The 21931-nt window shown below is 49.3% G+C and overlaps 2 protein-coding genes across 3 annotated transcripts in view; one reads left to right on the top strand and one right to left on the bottom strand.

Annotated features, from left to right (window-relative positions):
* The window catches only part of USP37 (ubiquitin specific peptidase 37), a 36922-nt gene extending 23891 nt beyond the window's left edge, over positions 1-13031 (top strand). Inside the window, exons 18-24 of the mRNA XM_032693604.1 lie at positions 399-651; positions 2628-2794; positions 4591-4651; positions 6799-6914; positions 8179-8248; positions 8770-8908; positions 9510-13031. Coding sequence (XP_032549495.1) covers positions 399-651; positions 2628-2794; positions 4591-4651; positions 6799-6914; positions 8179-8248; positions 8770-8908; positions 9510-9597 — 894 coding nt within the window. The 3' untranslated portion in view covers positions 9598-13031. The remainder of the gene's footprint in view (positions 1-398; positions 652-2627; positions 2795-4590; positions 4652-6798; positions 6915-8178; positions 8249-8769; positions 8909-9509) is intronic.
* Positions 13032-13667: 636 nt separating this feature from the next.
* On the bottom strand, positions 13668-21849 carry VIL1 (villin 1). 2 transcript variants are annotated; one of them, XM_032693661.1, is made up of 20 exons: positions 21681-21849; positions 19274-19375; positions 18978-19052; positions 18645-18841; positions 18290-18398; positions 17872-17982; positions 17572-17774; positions 16986-17064; positions 16750-16848; positions 16500-16653; positions 16292-16392; positions 16014-16151; positions 15707-15865; positions 15449-15628; positions 15195-15340; positions 14953-15097; positions 14456-14644; positions 14234-14302; positions 13928-14065; positions 13668-13842 (listed from the first exon to the last, which is right to left on the bottom strand). In XM_032693661.1, the coding sequence occupies exons 2-20, from the start codon at positions 19346-19348 to the stop codon at positions 13729-13731; spliced, it is 2481 nt and encodes an 826-aa protein (XP_032549552.1). In that variant the 5' UTR covers positions 19349-19375; positions 21681-21849; the 3' UTR covers positions 13668-13728. The 2 variants fall into 2 exon arrangements, with proteins under 2 accessions (XP_032549552.1, XP_032549553.1); XM_032693662.1 differs by lacking the exon at positions 21681-21849 and adding an exon at positions 21194-21300.
* Positions 21850-21931: the final 82 nt, after the last annotated feature.

Consider the following 21931-nt stretch of genomic DNA (forward strand, 5'->3'; position numbering starts at 1 on the left):
TGTTGCTGCTTCATCACTTGTTAACAAACTTGCAATTTCCCTGCTTGTATCTCAGCACTGACTTGCCAGGGGCTTCTGGACCATTCATCAGGACCTAAAGGGGGAACGTGTGTTGAAGGAAAGGAGGGAGAAGGGAAGAGTTATCTTGTGTATGTTAATCCACAGGGCCTGTAAAAACTGGTTGTAGTTTATATTTAAATATTATTCCTTGGAGTGAGTGTAGCTACAAAGGTTGTCTCTCCAGTGAGTCTTGTATAACTGTCTGTTGAATGTTGACAGAGCCAAGCTCTCGCTCCCTGGGGTTAATAAAATTAAAAAAAAAAAATCCACAGAAATGTAAAGCTGATGTTATATACCTGTTTATTCAAGCACTTAATCATAACTCCATTCATCTCTAGGGTTCAAAAAGAAGTAAAATGGAGGGTGATAAACCTGAGCTGGGTAATGCTGGTTTTGATGGGATGAGCGAAGATGAGCTGCTAGCAGCTGTCTTAGAGATTAGCAAAAGGGAAGCTTCTCTGTCTCTGAGTCATGATGAAGATAAGCCCACAAGCAGCCCAGACACTGGTTTTGGAGATGATGAAATTCAAGAATCGCCGGAAAACCTGGAATCTATGGAGATAGAGAAGCCCAGAACAGCGTTAGACTCAGGTAAGACAAAGTAACCATCTTAATTGGACTACAGCTGGCTAAAGCAGGTTACTGATAGCATCAGGTTAGTAATGTCTGGTGGCAGAAACTGGATGCAAGTGCACTGCTGAAACTCTCTGACTTCCTCGGAGTTTTCTTACAGTTTCCATGTGTATAAAGCATTTAATTCATTGAATTGTGAAAATGTATTTCCTTGTATATCTGTCACCTCTCTGATTTGGGGTTAATTTCCATTTTTTTCTCTATTGATTAGCACATACCTCTACAGATTCCCGTGCCAGACTTCAGTGTACTAGGATTTGGCCGTGTCCTAGAAATGAATCCTTCCATAATCAGAAAATATTTTCATTTCTGTAGCTGTTGCAGCCTGGGCAGCACGGCAGCAGTGTTCACATGGCGAGTGTGCAAGAGCGTGTGGGGGCTGCACAAATGCAGTTATTTTGTCACTAGTTACTAATGTATTTAAATATATCTCTGTAATTTTTCCTAAAATTACTTGTTTATGTGAGAGTAGACTCTTAAGTATAAGAGATTCAACAAGTGAATTATGGCCTCTGACCCAGAGACACCGTTAAGTACAAGGAGGAGCCTGTGTGATACCAGTGTGGGGAAATTGAGTCTTTCTTTAGCTAACTGAAGGAAAAATAAGTGTTTTATTGTTTGTTGTGTGCTACATGCTTTCAGTCAGATTTTAAATTCTGCTAGTGTGGAAAAACAGACCAACAATATGCTCTTGTCATCTAAGAGCCAGGAGGTTAAATATTAACAACAAAATACCCCAGTATTACCAAAAATTACATTTGTTTCAATGGACAACTCTTGACAGCCTTGATGTTGGAAGGCAGGGTGTAAGAAAACTAAGTCTGTGCTCAGCCTGGTTTGTGCCCTCCTTTATGTACACTAATGTTGCTTATGGTGACTTGAGAGAGCTGTGATAGAGCGTGGCCATGTAAAGGTATCTCTCTCAATGTTTTCTTTGGAAAGTACAATGTAATTATTTGAAGGCTCTTTTGTGGCACTTAAGCAAAAACTATGTGTTTAATAGAAGTTCTGTATTTCTTCATACATTGGAAGTTTTCAAAGGTCATGTTTTGTTTTCCATCTTAAAAGGATTAGACTGATGGATTATGGTTCTGGTGGTTTTGTGTTTAAGGGTTCACAGATACTGAGACCTGCCATGTATTATCCTTGTTAATAACTAATCAGCAGATACTGAAGTCTGCATAGGGCAAAACTATGAAGTTTCACATGCTGCTTTATGATAGCAGTTGGAGCAGGTCCTGACACTTAATCCAGTTGTAAACAAGTGGGAGAATCAAAGTGTCCTGCACCTGCAGGAGGTGTATGCAGTGGTTGAATGAATGTTCATTCCACAGGTTTTGTAAAGCACTTCTACCACAGTGTTCACTCTAAAAGTGAACTGAAAAATTATAATCTTCATGCACCTTGAAAGCTGTACATAGTGTTCACAAGATTGAGTCTCCTACCTGAAGGAAAAAAGGTGCTAGATTTAAGCAGTGCTTGAGGTTTGTGCTTTCCTCCATCTTGCCTATGATTTGGCTTTAGTTGTGGCTTCATCTGTAGTACTCCAAGGTATAATATGCAATGAAAATTTTTATAATCCAGGGTTTCTTATAGAGAAATTCAGTTGTCAGCTTCTTGGCTGCAGAAACCTAGTGGTGTGTGGTTTCTTACTTCAGTTCACCTTGCTGTTTCTGAGTGAACATAAAAGGCTAAAAGGAGAACAGGTACAGGGATTAATGAAATGGTTCATTGTGTGCCAGTTAAAATGGTTATAAGACTGTGCTTTGGAGCTTTTTCCATTTGACTCTTGTGGGGGGGGGGTTTTATGGTTGATGAGCTCTCCCTGTCAATAGATGTCACTGTGCTGCAAGGATTGTGGTGATTTAAGGAGGAATTAGCTGGTTACAAACAGAAGACCCAGGAAAGGATAACTGTACTTTCTGATTCCTCAGGTCCTGCCAATTTCACAGAGATAACTAAAGATTTTGATGAGAATAAGGAAAACAAAACTCCAGAAGGCTCCCAGGGGGAGGTTGACTGGCTGCAGCACTATGATATGGAGAGAGAGAGGGAAGAACAAGAACTTCAGCAGGCACTGGCTCAAAGCCTTCAAGAGCAAGTAAGAAATAAAATTTCCTTCCTTGAGTTGCCTTCTTCAATGATGGAAACCTGACAGCTAAAGTAAAAGCCTATGTTCAGGCAGTAACTGCAAGGGCATTCTGCTGCTTTTTTGAGATAATCAGATGGGGGAAAAGTTTGGGTTTCTTCTAGCTCCAGTGTCAGTAGAGTGATGACACTAGATACATCTGGGCACATTTTGTAAGTGCTTTGAAAACTGTGTATCACATTACAGACCCACAGATTTCTCAAAGCTTTCCATGCACTTTTATACACTGTCTTGTCATATTATATTAGAAACAATGATAAACAGAACTAAACTCTCACTCTGTCACCGAGGATCCAGCCCACCTTTAGCTTCCCTGGAAGTTGTTTCTTGCAGCATGTTTTGTCAAGACTTGGGGAAAGAGGGAGGTTTCAAAGCCAAGGCTAAGAACGGCCATGTCAGGTCAGGTTAAAGATGTGTCTATAATGGCCTTGTTTCGGGGGCTTAGTGAACAGTATAGGAACTGAGCATTTATGTGATCCTTCCCTCTTAGTAAATTGGAGAAAGGATCACAAATAATTTAGTCTAAAACAAATCCTTTAAATTAGACTTAGAAAGAATGGGGAGCTCGGGTTATGTGCTAACCATCTGTATTCCACTTGAATTTCGAGACCTGTAACTGATTTCCACAAATTTAACCAAGCCACTGGGAATGAATCAAGCACTTAGCCAGGTCTTTCTTTAAATAGGTGCCCTTGTCTGCTCTCTATTAATACCAAAGCTGTCATGGTTTTCCTTATGAGATCTGATGTTTCCATGGCTCTTGGATTTTTCTCTCCCATTACTCATTATGAGGTGCTGGTTGGTATGTTCCATGCCAGATGTAGCTTTGCTTCAGCGATGCTGAGTAGTTTAACAAAGATTCCCAAACGCTTTAGAAATAGTGAGATAAAAGGCCTCATGCTAATAATGTAAAACTGCCCTTTGAGTCTGTTTCTGCTACAGTTCTGAAGCAAAAATCTGCTATTCTAATGACTTGGGCATGGAAATGTGGTAGCTGTGGTTGTCTTGATTTGAAATACATAGTTGGGGTGCTGCATTCAGGTGTGCTGAAACCATTCAAATCCTGAATTAAGAAACCAGCTCATTAAATATTATTGACTGGCTTGCTATAGCTCTGGGCTTTTCAAGAGTGATGGGAGGAACAGGGGCATGATATTATTCAGACATTAGAAGTGTTTGTTGACTTGAGGTTTCTTTGCTACTTGGTCATGGTAATATTCTTAATACCCGGTTGTTTAGTGTTGTCTTTTTGCATCCTGTCTTTGTGAATACACCTGTTACATAGAACCACTAGCTCTACTTTCAAATGGCTTACAAATAATAAAATCTGTTGGGATTTAATGACTCTGTCCTCAGCTGGCTTTGGGCAGAAGTCTAAATTTTGCCGAAGTGTGAGGAGCTTTGTGTGTAAGTGACAACTTTCCTTAGCAAAGGGTTGCAAATTCATTCAGATGCTTTTCAAATTAATGATCCAGAGAAAGCATTTGGTGTTACTAGAGACTTGCTCTGCTGCATACCAAACTTCAGGATCTTTGACAAGCCTTAATGAAGGTTTGTCCCAGGTTCTGTTGCACGGGAACATTGGACTCTCGCTGGTTGCAAACATTCCTTCACACAGAACCTTTAATTTACAATGTCAAGTTTGTTGTAGAAACCAGAGCAGCACAGTTTCAATGGAAAAAGAGCACTACAAGAATTTTAAACAGTGAAATGTCTCAATGAGCTAAGTTTTGTTCTCTTCCCATTAGGAGGCACGAGAACAGAAAGAGGATGATGACCTCAAACGAGCCACGGAATTAAGTCTACAAGGTGAAACTTACTTAACTTCTTCCAATGTGTTGCTTTTGAGGGAAAATTGATCTGTGCTTACGAGTGCAGCTCCTGAGTGTCAGTAAGACAGCTGGGATTCATATTCTTTTGGTGTATGCATTGTTGTGTTTGGCTTTGTTCACGGTCAACTTTTCTTGGCTGTGAAAGCAAATGCCAGGAAAAACTTTATCTGAATAATTGCTTATTTCAGTCTCTTGAGTTTTTAGTTAGGTATAGAGTTATATAGAGTGTTGTGTAATATATCATATGAACCATATATAATAAGTGGTTAATACATAATATTAATCTAGAGAAAGCATAATGGGTCTTGAAATTTTGTATTGTTTGCAAAAGCCAGCATGGTAATGACTCTAATCAGAACATAAGGATTATTACTTACTTGCATTGTTATTTCAGTGCTGATTAATGAATGCACTGGCCTTACCTGGGCAAATGAATCAGTGCTATATTGTGTCTGATACAGGATGGGGAGGAGACAGACCTCACTGCAAGGTATAGCTGTTGGGAGTGAAAAAAGAAACATAAAACACATATCTGTCTTCTCCAAATCCAGACAGTGTGGTAGGCCTCAGGCACTGTTTAACATTTGTGTGAGGCTGGCATGCAAGTGATTTCATACGATCTGGCAGAGCAAAGCATAACTGAGAGAAAATTCCTGCTCCAAAGAGGGAGAGGGAGAGGTAGTGAAGTGTTGCGTTAAAGTACTTGTAGTTGCTCAGGCACTTCTAAAGGCCCTCAGTCGTTACTGGATGAAGCCATGTTGGCTTCTGAAGAGAAGTAAGTTGAATGCTAATTGAAGCATCCCCTAGTATGAGCTCTGGCAGACTGAGTTCCCAGTCCCTCTCAGGTCTTCCTTGATTCATACTGAGGAAGGATTCAAGGGTATAAATCCTTTATCCTCTTGAGTAGCAGTCGCTTGGCTTAAACAAGAGCATTGCCTTGCTACTGTCTCATTTGTAAGGCATCAGCCAGTTCATGGAGATGATCATAATCTTGAACATAGAGCTGGTAACATTTGTCTTATGAAGGATCCCAGTGATGCTGTAACCAAAGAACCACTAATCATCCTGGGACCATTGGTGAAGTGGCATTTAGCAATTTCCATGGCAAGTGCTTCATGCAGAGACCTACCTAAGTGGTTGTGTTCTTGGCTGTAGTCTAGCTTACAGCCCAAATAAGCATGGAAAGCAGCAGTAAAGGATTCTCACTTGAAGGGAGTCATCTATAAACTTCCCGAGAAGATTATACTAATCCAGTGTCTGATGACTTAACAGGACAAGCAGTATGAGAATCTCTTTGGCAAAACATGTCCATCATAACTGGCGTTACAGTGTCTTGAAAACAAACCAGAAAAAATTCCCGGACGGTGTCCTGTTAATCTCAACTTCTCATCCACCCAGGACTCCATAGCTTTAATTTAACTGGTGAAAGCATAGCTACTTCTCCTAATGAGTACTGTACAAAATCTTAAATTAGTCGGGTAGCTGCAGAACCCCAGGAAGTTTGGAACAGCGTGTACAGGGAGCAGTGGTGCCTTCCGGCTCTTTACAGAAAGCTGCCTGCATTTTGCTCAGCCAAGCAAACTGGAAGTTCCTGTGGTGAGCAGCCTTCTTACCATTGAAAACAATGAAAAGATGCCTGCTGCCAGCAGTAGCATTTTGATGCCAGTTTTAATTCAAAAATGCACTTTGTTAATGCAACTTATAGTTAAAACTGTAATTCATAGCTTCTCATTGCAGAAACTTGCAGTTCACTGACTAGACCGGCTGTACTTCCCTGACTGTTGTTCCTGGCTGCAGCCTGCTGGTGCTCTGGAGCCAACTGAGTGTTTAAATGCTCTTTTGTCACCCAGCTGTCATTGCCATAGTGCCCTTTTGGAAAAGTATGACGGAGATGATGCTAAAATTAATTCCAAGATACTTAACTGTTGCTCTGACAAGTTGGGACAGGGAGAGAGAGAGAGTTTTTATTTGGACATTCCAGTAGGTCTTGCTTTCCTTGAAAAGGAAGCTCAAAATTTTACTGTGCCTATTTATGTGGTAGATATATCTGAACATGTTGTGAATTCTGAACCTGTTGGAATTCCACAGCATCTCACACAGTATCATTGTTTCCATGCTATCCAGAGTTTAACAGCTCTCTCCTGGACAGCGTTGGTTCTGATGAAGACTCTGGAAATGAGGATGTTCTTGACATGGAATATTCAGAAGCTGAAGCAGAGGAGCTGAAAAGAAATGCTGAGGTGTGATCTATGGTTTCAAAACCCAACTGAGGAATATGTCCCTTCTTTACCATCGGTTTAGTGTTGGAGGTAGTTTTACAGAGCAGGTTTAGAGACTAGAAAGGTCTTTTATGTTCAAAAGTGAAAACATAAAAAATTTCTATCCATAGGTGTCTGGCTTACTGTGTTATTTTAACTACAAAAAAAACCCAAAACAAAACCTCAAAACAACCCAAAACATACAAAAATAGCTGCAGGGACCTTCAGAGTTTTTCTGAGATGTGGATAATGTTGAATTTTATACCAGAAACGTTTCAGTGCACATAAAGCAATGGTCCTGTGAAATTTTTACTTAGAGAGAAAGAGGAGAGGGCTGCAGTCAGCATGGTAGTTTAGTCATAGCACCATGGGCTTCTAGATGGTGAACCACCAGAACTGAGAGGTTGTGGCAAGATCTTATTGCCATTAGGGACACCTGAGTGTAACCTGGGCTGTGTTGCCCGCCGCTGGCGCACTCAGGCTCCACACAGCAGCACTGTGGAAGTTACCTGCTTCCCTCAGTGGAAAGAGTACTGTGTTGAGGGGGAAAGGTTTAAATAATTGGAGTTTCTTTGAGCAGTTTTAATTTTCTTACAATGCTTTTTCAAGTTCCTTACCCTTAAACTAAGAGTTATGTTTTAAGAGTATTGTCAGCAAATAGTATCAGTAATGTTTCCTGGTCAGAGAGGATTAAAAAAGTAAATTCTCAAAAGCCAGTGAATAGACAGAGCATGTTTCCTGCATGCAAAGAGGGTGTCTACTGATATTACAGGTGCAGGACAAGAGAACTTGGGCTACATATCCGGTATCAGCTGTTAAATCTGTATACCATTATCAAGGATATTTCTTTGATACTTCAGAAGTAAGCGTGGTGTTCCTTTTGGGCTTTTTTGTTTATTTGGTGGATTAACTCTGACATCAGTGGGAGTCGCTCAGGAAATGGTTGTTTAGAGAACTATGCAGTGTAGAGCTAGTGTCAGCATCTGTTCTGAGGTCAGAGTGGGTCGTTTGCATTTTCATTGGCTTGCTGAAAGATTAAATAAGATGGGAGGCTCTTTCCCACTTCTGGAAGGACTCCTTGTTTGGTGTGAACCAGGGTGTCTGTTTCTGTAATCCTTGGTTGGGTTGCAGCTTTGAATACGGTAGCCAAAGCTGGTATCACAGGTACAAATCATCTTATCTATAAGCTACGTGGTAAAGCGAATGCCTAAAAGCTTTAATTGGTTGTTTGTTTTTTTTTATTCAGACAGGAGAGCTTCCTCACTCTTATCGTCTCATCAGCATTGTCAGCCATATTGGAAGCACATCATCTTCAGGTAAAAGATACCATATTTTATTCTTCATCTCTTATCTAGTTTAAAAAAATCTGTAATACAGAATTACCATAACAAGATTATTTATAGAGAAGAATCCAGGCAGCAAAGCAAATCTATGGTCATGACTTGCTGGTGGGGGAGCAGGTTGAGGCTGTCATGGTGCCTGTGGAAAGCATACAGCTTATGGGCTCTATGGAATTGCTTGTGCTTGTTACCAGCTGATTGAGGGAAAGGTGGAGGGACCCGGATCTGAAGGGTCTTTCAGCATTTAAATCTGACATAGATGGCTGGAGCAGGGTATGTAGCTAACCAGCTTACTGGTCAAACTGCAGCATGGAAAGAAAGGTGCCCAGAGAAGCTGCGAATGCCCTATCCCTAGAGGTGTTCAAGGCCAGGTTGGATGGGGCTTTGGGCAACCAAGTCTAGTGGAAAGTGTCCCTGCCCATGGCATGGGGTTTGGAACGGGGTGATCTTTGAGGTCCCTTCCAACCCAAACCATTCTACGATTCTCTGTTTTTAAGGTCATTATATCAGTGATGTCTATGATATCAAGAAGCAGTCCTGGTTCACCTACAATGACCTGGAAGTGTCTAGAACTCTTGAGACCACCGTTCAGTGTGACAGAGACCGGAGCGGCTACATATTCTTCTACATGCACAAGTAGGTGTCCTGGGGAAGTTTGGTGCTAGTAATTACCTCATGTGTATGAGGCAGAAGGCTTCTCTTCTTCCTCCTCTAGTCTTCTTTGCTGGGATGAAAACTATCCAGAATGACAAAACTGAAGTGCTTTGCGTTCAGAGGTGTAAGATTGTATGCCAATAATACATAGGATTTTAAGGAATGCATTAAATCATATTTTAGGAAGGGAATTCAGTGTCTCAGGTATGCATGCATTGCAACCGGAATCATAATGCAGCTTGGTTTTTTTTCCTTAAGTGTTGTGATATTTGTAAATGCCCTCATCCTTGCTCCTAGCAACTGTGGTGTTGCAGCCACAATCATCTCAGGACACAGCCAAAATGAGGTTTGTAGGTAGAATAGAAATGGTATCTTTTCAGGCACACAGAACTGAAGAAGGGGGGGTTGTCTCCTCTTCTGTCTTTACTGGTGCTTGGAGACACCAGATAAGGCACTTCTCTGCCAGGATCCATGATGCCAGAGTTTGTGAATTAAATCCAGTTGCTGGTTCCCTCAGGGCTGTCTTATGTAACTATTTGTTACTGTAAGTAAGTTTCACTGTTGGTCTTTCCTTCTCCTCTAGGGATATCTTCGATGAGTTACTAGAAACAGAAAAAAATGCACAGCCACTTAGCATGGAAGTAGGAAGATCAGTTCGTCAGCCTCTGTGAAGAGTAAAACACCTTGTTCCTCCTGAGGAGCAAGGAAGATTCTGAACTTGTGCCAGACAACGCAGGAGTAACAAACACCTCAGGGCCAAAACAAGAGACAAAAGACAGAAATATGGGACACTCAGTTTGTTGAACCATCTGTGCAAGTCCTGGGCCTGAACTATGAGTTTAAACCTTAACATCCAGAGCGATCCTCCTGTGGTGAAGTTTTTATTGTTTCTCAAATAATTTTGTCAGCATGGAGCCTTAAAGAGTTGCATCAAGCCACGAGACTACAGCTGCTCATAAACTGGTTTAAAGAATAGTGCAAAAAGAGACTTGACTTTAAAAGCCCATTCACCTGTGAGACGTGAGTGGCGAAGATTTACATATCACTTGGCGCTTTTTTTTTCTTTCTCCAAGAGCAGTTTAAGCAATAGACTCTGTAACCTGGCGTGTGTTGTGTTAGTAATATTCACTGGAAGCCCCGATTGCTGAGTAGGCTCTTGCCAGTCCTCTGGCTAACAGGCATTTTGGAATCACTCAAGCTGATGCGTTGTGACATTCATGGGTTTGTAAGTGCTCTGCTATTTACATGCGGTTCCAGGAAACAAACTGTCGGTGCTGTGGAATGTATTGATACCTGGTGGCAGCTCTGTTGTTTTTTTACACTATTCACTGTCATCCTCATTTAGATGTGACATTATATATGTGATTTCTTTTTTTGTTTTACAAGTTCTATTATATGATTTCATTTTCTTCATGAGGTTGTTGCATCAGTACCGTTTGGAGAGGCGAGGTCTCTCATTGGGTGTGCTGTGTTTCTCACTGGAGTTATGTTGCTTAATGCTGCTCTGGTGTGATTCCAGAGTCACTGAACACCTGGAGCAGACAGAGCAGTGGCAGGAGGTGAGTGACAGCTGCTGTGCCTCTTCTGGGAGGGAAAGAGCATTCTGGTGTTGCCCTTCCTGCTCAGGCCTGGATCATCATGAAATGAGGATGCTGGGAAAAGGGTCTGCAACGCAGCGCCTGGCACTTGAATCGCTCTGTGACTGAACCATGGTCTTTCCTTGATCTTGTGTTGTTCCAGCTGGTTTACTGCAGCTATGCCTCTGTTCTCCTTTCTGAGGAGTGCAGGGCGCTCAAACTGTGAAACTAAACCAGGTAAAAACTTTCAGAAGGCCCTTGTTCAGCATAAACGGAACATGGTTAGAAAGAAGTGTTGCTTTTTATTGGGTTTAGAGTCATGATGCTTCTTTTATAGTTTGTTTCAGCAGTGGGGGGAGAAGCCCACTTCATTTTTTTTTTCAGCACCTTTGCACTAATTTAGCAGGGGCAGATGTTTCCTTTCACTGGTATTTACTCATTTCAGAGAAGTTGTTGCTGTAAGCAGAGTCATTGCCTTTAGTTTTGATATCACAGCTTGAGTTCCAGAGGTGAAAGACTTCTTTAAGGAAAAAAAAAAAAAATCACCTTTTTTGCTGTTGAGATAGTTTCTGAGTTTTTTAAACTATTGTTAGGAGTTTCTCAGGAATAAAATCAGCTGAAGCAAAGCAGACAAAACCATCGATTTAGGAGACAGCAGGCACCTTTCACGGGTACTTCCACACTAGAGTTTATCCTAGCGGGCTGGCTGGGAGTGCTGCTGCCTCAGTGGCCTCTTCCCACCCGTGTGCGCAGCGATGAGTGACAGCTTTCGGTATCCTCCCCACCCCGAGCACTTCGGGGACCCCGGTGTGGTGAAGAGACTGACCTCCCTCCCATTCCCAGTGTGTGATGATCCCAGGGCCCAGGTCATGGTGGCATCTTCCTGGTCTCTGAGCTAGGAGCAAGTGTTTGGCTGTAGACATGACAGAACATTTATCTCGTGAGATGCTGCCCGAGGGGCTGTATATGTTAATTTATTACAAAGCATTATACTTTTCTATTGTTGATACTAATTTTGGTAGAATTCCAGGCGAGGGGAAGAGGCGGTAACATGGGAGTTGTCCTTTGAACTGATCGCCCTGCGAATGTGATGGACTGCTCCGTCCAGAGGGCAAACCGGTTTTCCTCAAGCACATCCCTTGCTCATGCTGTAAATAACTGGTATTCCTGTAGTATCAGAAGTCAGCTCTGCTTTTTTGGTTGGCAAGGTTGTTTTTGCAAGGTGCTGCACTCCAGTTAATTTATAATAAAAGCAAACATTGCCTGATTTTTCAGTGCAGTAACTTTTGATTAAAACTAGTTTTGTTTGGATCAAGATGCAAAAGCTGATGCTTGAAACCAGTGTTCCTTGTTTTATGAAAAGTTCTTGCCTGTTATTCTAGCCATTAAGAATTTGCAGACATCTGTTAATTAATTTAAGCTTTTTTGTTTGGCATACAGCAACTCAGTTGCACCTTCACCCTGACAAGATTGTCCGTGGAGCCCCTTCCTTGCAGAAGCCAGCTTTGTCCCTGTCTGAGAGCAGTGGGGAGGAAGATGGGTGTGTAATCCTCAAGGGATGTGCTGCTCACCAGCTGTATCATTCCCACTGCTCCCACTGTTGCTGCAACAAGTTCAATAAGGTTGGCCTTTCCACGTAGAATACCTGTCCTGGGGTATAGGGAGGTGAAGCTCAGTTACAGTCCCTGAACACGTGCGAGCTCTTCCTCAGTTAAATATTTACTTGCTTCTGAATCAGCCTAGTTTAGTACAAGTGTGATTCAGCACATGAACTCAAGGAATTCCCATCCCACTGTCCCTTCATCCCCTCATTGTCTGACTGCGCTAATTTGCTCTTGATTTACACTCCTAGTCCGAGAGATGCAAAGCTTTCGTGTCAATGAACTGGAGCTTGTGTGCAGGTCCCTGGGGAACCCTGGTCAGTGGGGCTGCACAAAGAGCCTTTGCAGGGCAAGGACAAGGTTTCCCAACTGGATTGGCAGCATCGGACCGACAGGAGGAGGGAGCGGGGCTCTCCAACGCCTGTGGCCATGGCATCGCCTTCCACCTGCTGCTCAGTGCAGCACAGATAACCATCGCCGTGCATCTTCCTTCCTGTCCTGCATCCAAGGAAGGGTTGATTGCCAGCTCAGCGCTTCCTGCTGCCGTTCACCCCGCACGGGGCACATGGGGAACGTAGTCTTCGGGGAGGGGGGCTGGGAATAACTCATCTGCTTTGTTTTTAATGGAGCTAATTATCCCTGTAATTGCCCGCCAAAGAGAAAAAGAGGGGTGCGGGACCCCTGGCAGCTGCTGTCGATGTGGTCTGCTGCCAGACTCCAGCCTTGCCTGCCCCGGGGTGGCTGCTGCCGGCTTCTGCCTGCACCTCGACACTCTGGTTCTTAACACTGTTGATGTGGAGCAGCGCTTTTCTCTGTGTTTTAGCAGACCTGTTCCTCTCTGTTCTTTACAGTTTTTGCTCTTGGGTTCCCCCACCCGTTTTTAAATGATGTGTAGATAGATTTTTGTGAAATTAAAACCTCTTTATTAACCCTCTCTTGATTTGGAACCTTATTTCGGCACTGCCTGGGCTGCTGCCTCTTGCTGGGCACCTCACCTCCGCCTCCCGTTCGGCACTGGCACTTTGCTCAGTTGCCTGGGAACATTCTGTGTGTGTTCAACGCCCCTCGGCACATTCAAATCCCGGCCCCCTGACAGAAATGTGTCCGCGCGGGGCACACCCCAGTGCCTCTCAGGATCCCTGTGGATCCCAAGTGGAAGGGAGATGCCCTTCTCCCCTCCTGGGGCAAGGACAAGTGCTCCCTGGTGTCTGTCCCCTCCTTTACCTTTGGTACCGGACATATTTACTGCGGTTCAGCAGTTCAAGCGATAAGGGAGGGAGTGGCTCCAGCTGTATATTGGACCTTTAGCCCGGAGCTACAAGGCGCGGGGGTGGGATGGGAGAGTCCTGGCTCCGCGGGCATGCTCAGCGTGTGCATCACCTCTGCATGCCCGGAGGGCAAAGGAAGGAATCGGAAAAGGAGCTGGGGGTCCTTCCCTGTGCTGCTGGTACCCGGTCAAGACCTGTGTGTCTCTCTGTGCCATTGCTTTGCCGGATAAGCCCCACACCTGGGCTGAGCTCTGGGGTTGGGAGGGGAGGGATGGAGACACAGCCCTGCTCTCCAAATTAATTTTATTTAATAAAAAATAAGGAGGTGGGGTTGTCCCTGGGCCCAGGCTCCTACCCTAGAAGAGTCCTTTGTCCTTCTTGAGCTTCTGTTGTTTCCACAAGGGAAGGCTGCTGAAGGCAGAGCGATTCATGCCGAAAACAGCCTGGAAGTCCTCGTCAGAGAGATGAGCCTGGGGGAGGAGAGAGGAGGTTGAGCTAAAGCACGGGGGAGCTTCCCCAGTTTCCCACCCCAGCAGCTCCCCAGCCCCCTCTCACCTCCTTCCTGCTAGGGTCTACACCCCGTGGCAGGTCCTCAGCTGAGGTGTTCACCAGCACATCCAAGGGGAAGGTCTCCAGTTTGGAGGGGACAAGGGTGGTGGAGGCAGTGAAGACCTCTTGCTTGGATGTGAGCACCTGAATGGGGGGGTAGGGTCACATCAGGGGCTGCCCCAGGGATGGAGGCACCAGGTTGGCTCCAGGTGTCCCCTCACTGGAGGGTCTCTCCTCGCCCTTGCCAAGGGGAGGGAGGGGCTTTCTGTGCCCCCTCCCAGCCTGACTGCCCCTCTCCCTTGTGCCACTTACTGAGGTGAGCTGCCCGAGCCCGCTCTCATCGCCCAGCTCAGCTTTCATCGTCTCATAGGATTTCTTGTCCTGGTAAGGGGACAAAAGTGCTCAGCCCCTCGCCAGGGGCAGGGGTCAGGCCAACTGCTGCCCACCCCCCCGAGATGCTTCCTGGGGCCAGACCCACACCCGGTCCCATCTGCAAAGGGCCCCCCGGTCTTTTGAACCCCCTCCACGACTCACAGCCCAGTTGAGAGGGTCCCAGGCATGGAACCAGCCAGTGAAGGTGGGGGGCTCATAACCCTGCTTCACCACAATGATGGGGGTTTCGGGGTCGCGCCCACTGGGGTGGGTCCGCAGGTACTCCTGTGCCATCACCGCTGCTGCCTCCTTCTCTGACTCATTGGCTTCATTTCCAATCCAGAAGAAAACCTGCAACGAGGTTACCATGTCCACCACTGAGGTGAGACTGGAGCCCTCTGGGGCCATGCCCTATCTATGGTTGGAGGCACACAGGACCTGTCCACAGGGAAGGACACTGGGAGTCCATCCTCAGCAACGCCTGGAGCAAGAAGGCTGGAAAAAAACATCATGGGGCCACGGATATGGGGGTTTCCAGTCTCCTATCCTCCCACCTCAAGCTGCTGCAAGTCCTCCTACACGCCCCACCCAACGCCCCTCCAGAACATCAGTTTGTGGGATCGGTGGTGTGTCTGCCACTCCATGGCCCCTCAGCTCACCTGGTCCCAGGCATCTAGCAGGTAAACATCACTCTCCTCCAGGTCATCCTGGGTGAAGTCTATGATCTCCGTGGCCAAGAAGGTGCCTGTCTTGTTGGAGCACTCAAAGAGTCGTGGGGACACAGAGGGATTCTCCTCCTGCAGCCTGACAGGGGGCAACATGGTGGTGGGAATGATGCTCATCCTGCTTGGGGAATGGTGGCCCATCTTACCCCTCAGGGTGGTAGGGACAAGACTGGTACCTCTTGCTGCTGGCATACTGGGACTTGCCCCCTAGGGCCAGCCAGAACTCAGGTGGCTCCTGTCCCTCTGCAATCACTGGCTTCTCTGTCTTGGAGATTATATCGGCCACAGTCTTGCCCATCTCACGTTCATCTCCGCTGCAGCCCTGCCAAGCAAGTGCAGCTGCTCCTTCACTGGCCCCAGCCAAGGAGGGGGAAGAGAAGCAGGGAACATTTCTCTTGGGGGTGGCAGCATCCACGCCAGCAGTACCCACCTTCCCATACCAGAGGTAACAGGTGCTGGGGGTTTTGAGCACAAAGACATCATTGGAGTTGAGGGAGGAGGCACGGACGGGCACCTCAAAGGCCTTGGTGTTGTACTCATTGGTGCCATGCACGTGGAAGAGGCGGGTGGAGGGTGTGGGCTCCGTGCTGCCTGTCCGTGAGGTGCCACCCTGGGGAACAGGGACAGGAGGTCACCCCTATGCCACAGGGTCACCCGCCTGCCCACACTCCCACAGCCTTGTGCTCACCGCGTATACCACCATCCTGCCCTTGAAGATGGCCATCAGGTGGGCTGGCTCCTTGCCCATGGTGACACGGATCTGCACGGGCTCATTGTTGTACTTCTGGTCCAGGGCGACAGTCAGGTAGGCAGAGGCAGCCAGCTCATCTGGGGTGGCGTGGCGGCCCTGGGTGGGGCAGAGGGGCACTCAGCACACATCACAGTCCCCTCTACCCTCTTGGGAAGAGGGAACCCTCGTGCTGTTCCCATGGGGTAATGTGTGAGGCAGAGCATCCCTGGCCCCCACCCACGGGTCAGGGACCTGGAGGTCTCACCTGCCAGAGGTAGATGATGCGGTTCACCTTGGGCCCCACAGAATAGGTGTAGAGCACCACGTAGCAGTCCCCACCATAGAAATGGCCCAGCCACTTCTTCTCTACGGGCACCAGCTCGTTGTTCTCCACACGCCAGACCTGGTGGGACGAGGACAGGCATGTACTGCTATCAGGGCTGGTGCATCCCCCTGCCCTGCAGAATCTGAACCCCACGGCATCCCCTGGTGTAGAACAGGGGGTGCCTGAGAGGGTCTCACATTCTTCCAAGACTATCCTACCTCCACCTCCCCAGATCCATCATCCACCATTTTCTGCTGGGCGGCCATCTGGGGCTTGGCGTGCAGTGTGGTGGCATCAAACTTGACCTGCTCCACCTTGGCTGCGGGGAAGGGCAGAGGGGTGAGCTAAATCCCACTGGCTTTGGGGACCCCACAGCCCCTACATCCCAAATCAAGGAGCCCTGCTGCATCAGAAGGAGACACTCACCCACTTTGCCCACAGTGTGGGTCTTGCCCAACCCACTGGTCTGGTTAGGAACAGTCCATTTTTGGAAGAGCTGCCTAAAGATGGTTGACTCAGATCCATCATTCTCTGTCTCCACGCTGGTGCTGGCTGGGTAGTTCTTGGCTTTGATGAAGCCCTGGGGTGATCCGAACACAGAACGTGGGCATGGGGGGCCTGGCACCCCAGGAAGGAGCCAGGCTATCCCATAGCCAACCCATAAGCCAACACCCACCAGCGCCGTGGTCATTGCTTCCTGCTTTTCCTCCTTGTTGGCATTCTTGCCCTTCCACACAAAGATCTTGAGACCTCCTTGATCAAGGATGTAACAGTCCTTGGAGAGGGGACAACAGCAGAAATTAGGATTTTGGGCAACTTTAACCCTTGAAAAGCTGATTGGGTGGGCAATTTTGAAGGGTTAAAGCTGCCAGGGAAATTGGGCACTCCCAAGCATCCCATGGGGTAACACACCTCATGCAGGAGCATGTCTTGAGTTAGGGGTCGAAACGCCACCTCCTGAATGACCAGGTCCCCACTCTGATTGGAGACGCTGACAGGAGAAAAAGAGAGGAAGGAGGGGTTAGAAACCAGGTTGGAAAAACCATCCCCATTTTGAGGTGGCATGGTTTGGTGGGGGTATTCCCTCTGCATCCTGTTCACCACCCAGATCATGGCACAGGTGGTGCCCAGGGACACTCTTGCCCTGCCGTGGTGGCAATCTGGTTTGTAGCTTGCCCTGCCATGCAGCTCTCTCATGGCCACAAGGAGGGACAAAAGGGTGTCAGGTGTGATGGTGCCACCCAGGAACATTGCTGCCATATACAAAGGTGACACTCAGTACGAGCATCTCTCCAGTGGGTACCAATCCTGTCAGCACCAGGGACTCTTCTTGCTCAAAGGCACCCAAAGGACCCATCCCCACCCCTGCTGTGACCTTGACCCTTCTTGGTGGCTGTCCACAGGGACAGGAGTTGTGGGACGTAGCAGAGATGGGTGCTGGGTCCCTCTGGCACCACACAAAATGCCCCCATGGGTAACTCACGCGCCAGCAACTCACTGGTAGAGCTTGAGGGAGGACTTGAGGATCTGGTCCACTTTATCATCAGGGATGGCCGGCTGAATATCCCTCTTCTCACCCAGCACATGTGTGAGGACCTTCATGAGCTCTGGCGAGGCATCCTCGTTCTCACCCTCTACAATGCCCACCTGGGCACGGCCCCCACGTTCCCGGTCCCGGATGTCCTTGGCCAGGGTCATTGCCTACACCCAGGGGAGAAGGGGTAAGCCCAGATCAGGGAGGGGGTGGCTGGTCACCCCCATTCCTCCAGGAGGGAACCCTGGGACCCCCTGGCCCTACCCTCAGTCTCTCATTTCGGTTGCTCTCAGGGCCATTCCACTGGATAATGAGCTGGCCCAGGTCCAGCAGGAAGACGTCGCCCCGGTTGAAGCTTTTCCAGCTCATCTCCACCTGCAGCAGGACGAGATTGGGAGGGGTGGGTGTCAAGCAGCAGGATGCCTGGGTCCCCACGGCTTTACAGCCCCTGCCTGCCCTCACTCAGTGCTGATACCTCCAGCCTATATTCCTCCTCCCTACCTCAAGAGAGGCTTTTTGAGGTGCAGCTGCTCCTGAGGCAAGGCAGCATCATCCTGCACACACTTTTGTCCCCTGCTTGAGGGGCAGCTGTGTCTGGGGGAGCTCTGGCCTGATCCTGATCTTAAACAGTATGTCTGCATAGAGGTTGGTGGCTGGGAACTCCCCACATCCCATAACTCACCTCTCCTGCTGCCACATTCTTCTTGCCCTTCACATGCAGCAAGCGCTGGATATTGTAGGTGTTTGTCTCCACGTGCTTCATGCCCGAGGCCACTCCACCCTTCTTATAGCTGGGGTGAGTACAGACATAGTGTCAGACCCGGGTGTCCCCTCCTCACTTCAGTGGGGTCCCCCTCCCAACCACATGGGTGATGGGTGGAGCAAGACCAGCTCCACATCCTTCTCCTATCTCTCACACCCCACTGGGACAGGGCTGTCCCCATCCCCACTGAGGGTGTCCCCACAAGCCACATGCAGAGGAGCCCTCCCCACCATCACGCACTGTGGGATTGGGTCCCCAGGGATGAGTGACATACATGAGTCCCTGCTTGAAGTAGGCACGGAAGGTCTCGCTCTCATGTCCCTGGACCTCGCGGTGTTGCACAGCCACTGAGCCCAGGTGATCATCCATCTGGGTGGTGTAGATGGCGGCTGCCCCCTGCTCATCCTGGCTCGACTCCTTGCCCAGCCAGTAGTGGATGTCGTAGTTGAAGCCGCTCCCAGACTTGCGTGTCTGCAGGACACCAGTCCCCGCTAGAAGAACCCCTGTGTCCCCAGGTCACTCTGGTCACAGACACCCCTCCCTGCATCCCAGTCCCCCCAGGGCAGAGCCCATTCCCAGTTCCCCGTGTGACCCCTGACTGCCCTACCGACAGCAGGACGTAGCAATCCCCCTCATAGAAGTTGCCGTAGCTTTTGGTGGGCACTGGCACCATCTCCATGCTCTGCAGAAGAAAGGGAGATGTCAGCCCTGGTGGGGAACCCCCCCACCCCAGCCCTATGCACCCCACTGCCCCCAGCCCCAGAACCTGGGGGGGTTTAACTCTGGATGCTGCACTGAGACCCCCAAAAACAGGCACTGAGTACACAAGAGGAGGACCTTCCCTCATAGAGACCCTCCCAAGCAGCCCAGTGATGGGTGTCCAGTCTGTGCCCCCGTCCCCACCTCGATTCGCCATATCTGGATGCCCGGCGTGGTCTTGTTGAGTGTCCTGGTGACTTTGCCGCTGAGCTCCACCATGGTGACAGGTACCACAGGCAAGGGGACCTACCAGCATCGGCAACACCCTTGTTAATGGCAGGCAGTGTCATCAAGACCTGGGACACAGCCAGCCTGCCGTGCCATCTGCTTCCCTGCCCACTCTGCAGACAGCCCAGCCGGAGCTGCACAGGATGAGGGGAACCCTGGCACTGCAGTGGCAGGACTGTGGGCACACAAACAGGGCTGCTGTCCCCTCAGCTCAGCTGGCAGTGCAGCCACAGCTCCACACCAGGGTCCAGGTGGGCAGGAGCAGTAAGTGCCCCAGTGCCCTGCTCTGCACCCAGGCAAGGGACAGGGCTGTGCAGGGCACCCACAGCGTAGCAGCTGCAGCTGGGTGACACTGCTCTGCAGTAGCCTATTCCTCCCCAGGACCAGCAGGAACCAGCCCTACTCAGCCTTGTCCTGGCACGGCTTGGCACAAAGTGGCACAGCATGACATGGCCACTGCTGGTGCCCTTACACACACACACACACACGCGCGCGCGCACATGCGTGCAAGCACACTGCGTGCTTCAGACCCCCTGCTTCCAAACCCCCCACTGGATCCATGCCCCCCAGGGAGGGCACATCCTGGCCCCGCAGAGGTGCTGAGTGTGCCAGGGCTCGGCCTTGGTGCTGCCAAAGTTGCCCACAGCCATCTCTGCCAGGCTGGCAGTGCTCCCCACGAGTAGGCAGAGGGGCCAGGCAGCCGGTGTCAGGCAAAGGCCCTGCTGTGCCCTGGCTGGTGGCTGGCAGGGAGAGCTAGTGGTGTCCAGCAGAGAGGCCCCTGTTTCCTCAGCCCTGCAAAACCTCACCTGGCCCTGCTGTGCTGCCCTGTAAGCACCCACATCCCATCCCTCAGACCCAAGGGGTAGCATCCCCCCAAGTGCAGCACCAAGGTGGGGCACGGGTGGGTCCCCAAGTCCCATGTCCAGGCCACCCCAGTGCCAGGAGTGATGGTGGCCGTGGCATGCACTGTCCACCCCACGCCCACCCTCCGTCCCCTCATCCCACCCCAGCCCCTCACCTTCACCGCAGAGCTGGGCACAGGTGAACCTACCTAGGCGGAGTGCTCAGGTGCCAGCACCCAGGAGACTTTGTCCCCTCATGTCCCAGCCCATATTCACCATATAAGGGCAGGAACAGCCCAGAGTCAAGGTCCCCATGGCCCTCCAAGACTTTGTGGCACCTGAGAGCCCCGTTACTCATGGGGTGTTGCCCTCCCCAGGTGCTATTGCACCCTACCCACGGGCTGGCTGTGCCTATGCTGGTGCCTCCCCAAGCCTGTTCCTCTTTTGGCCCTTGGCATTCAGCCCATGGTGACTGGTTTTTTGCCCCTCACCAAAAAGTTCCCCAGTGATAGCAATGGGCTGGACCAGGACACACGAGCATCAGCCACAAACACAGTGGTGCCCTGATGCCAGAGGGATGTGTTTTACCACCATTCTTCACTCCCCAGACCGCAAGATCCCCAAACCCTCCCAGCCATGGAGCACTAAGAGCATGGCAGTGGGGTTTTTTTGGTGTCTCCTCCCCTCTAAAAAGGTTCCCCAAAGTGATACCAATGCAGCACCAGCTTCCTGGAGCATCCCCTTTCCACCCCCTACCTGGCACATCACTGCCCTGCCCATGGGACTGTCTCAAGGCTGTGCCACACCTCAGCTGGAGGCCAGATCCCTGCTCACTCCCAACTTTGCCTCCTTGCACTGGGGGACTCCACAGATCTGAGGTCCCCTTGGGGATGGGAAGGAGGTACAGGGATGGGACATAGATCTAAGGTTTGGGGGGACAGGATATGGTAAGTCCTGTCCCATGCCCCCAAGCCCCCATCCCAAAAATTAGTACCTGATGATGCCCTTGATGTTGGCAGAGAGGAGACTGAAGTCCTGCCCAGTAGCTCCCAGACCCGAAGGTGGTTTTGGGGAATGAACACGGGGCACCATAAAGGTGGAGGGTGAAGTGCCAGCAGCAGGCAGGTCCCCAGGCTTCCTATCCACTCTTATCTCTTCCCCAGCCCTGTGGGATTGCCACAGCTTTATCTTGGCTGCCCTGCTGAGCCAGCACCCCTGGCCATAAGTGCTGGGGGCATCCCACACCCTGCTGTCACCCTGGCACCAGGCCTGGGCTGCTGTGAGCCCCAAATCCTAACAGTCCCCCCTCCAAGGATCCCCAAAGTGATGACAATGGGCTGAACTGGCACAGGGGGCAGGCAGGTCAGCCACAAACAAGGGGGAGCCCCGATAGCACAGGGATGGGCTCTACTGCTGCTCTCCACTCCTCTGCCCCCCCACCCCTGCACTCCACATGAATATCCCTTACCTGGGACCCTTACCTGAGTTCAGAACCCCCAGTGGGGGTGAGGGCCTGAGTTTTGGGTGGGGTGTAAGACCCAGATGGTCGCTCTCCGCTCAGTGGCTGTGTCCCAGGGCTATGTCCGTCAGTGTGGCACAGGGGTGGGAGACCCCATGCCAGCCCCAGCAGGCTCAGCCCCTCCCCGGGCCTCCCAGCCGGGTCACTAATGAACTCAATAATTAGTGCAGCCATCAGGGAGGACAGAGACTTCGTTAATGAGGGGAGGCACGG

The sequence above is a fragment of the Chiroxiphia lanceolata genome, chromosome 7 (genome assembly GCF_009829145.1).
Source record: "Chiroxiphia lanceolata isolate bChiLan1 chromosome 7, bChiLan1.pri, whole genome shotgun sequence".
Lineage (NCBI taxonomy): Eukaryota > Metazoa > Chordata > Aves > Passeriformes > Pipridae > Chiroxiphia > Chiroxiphia lanceolata.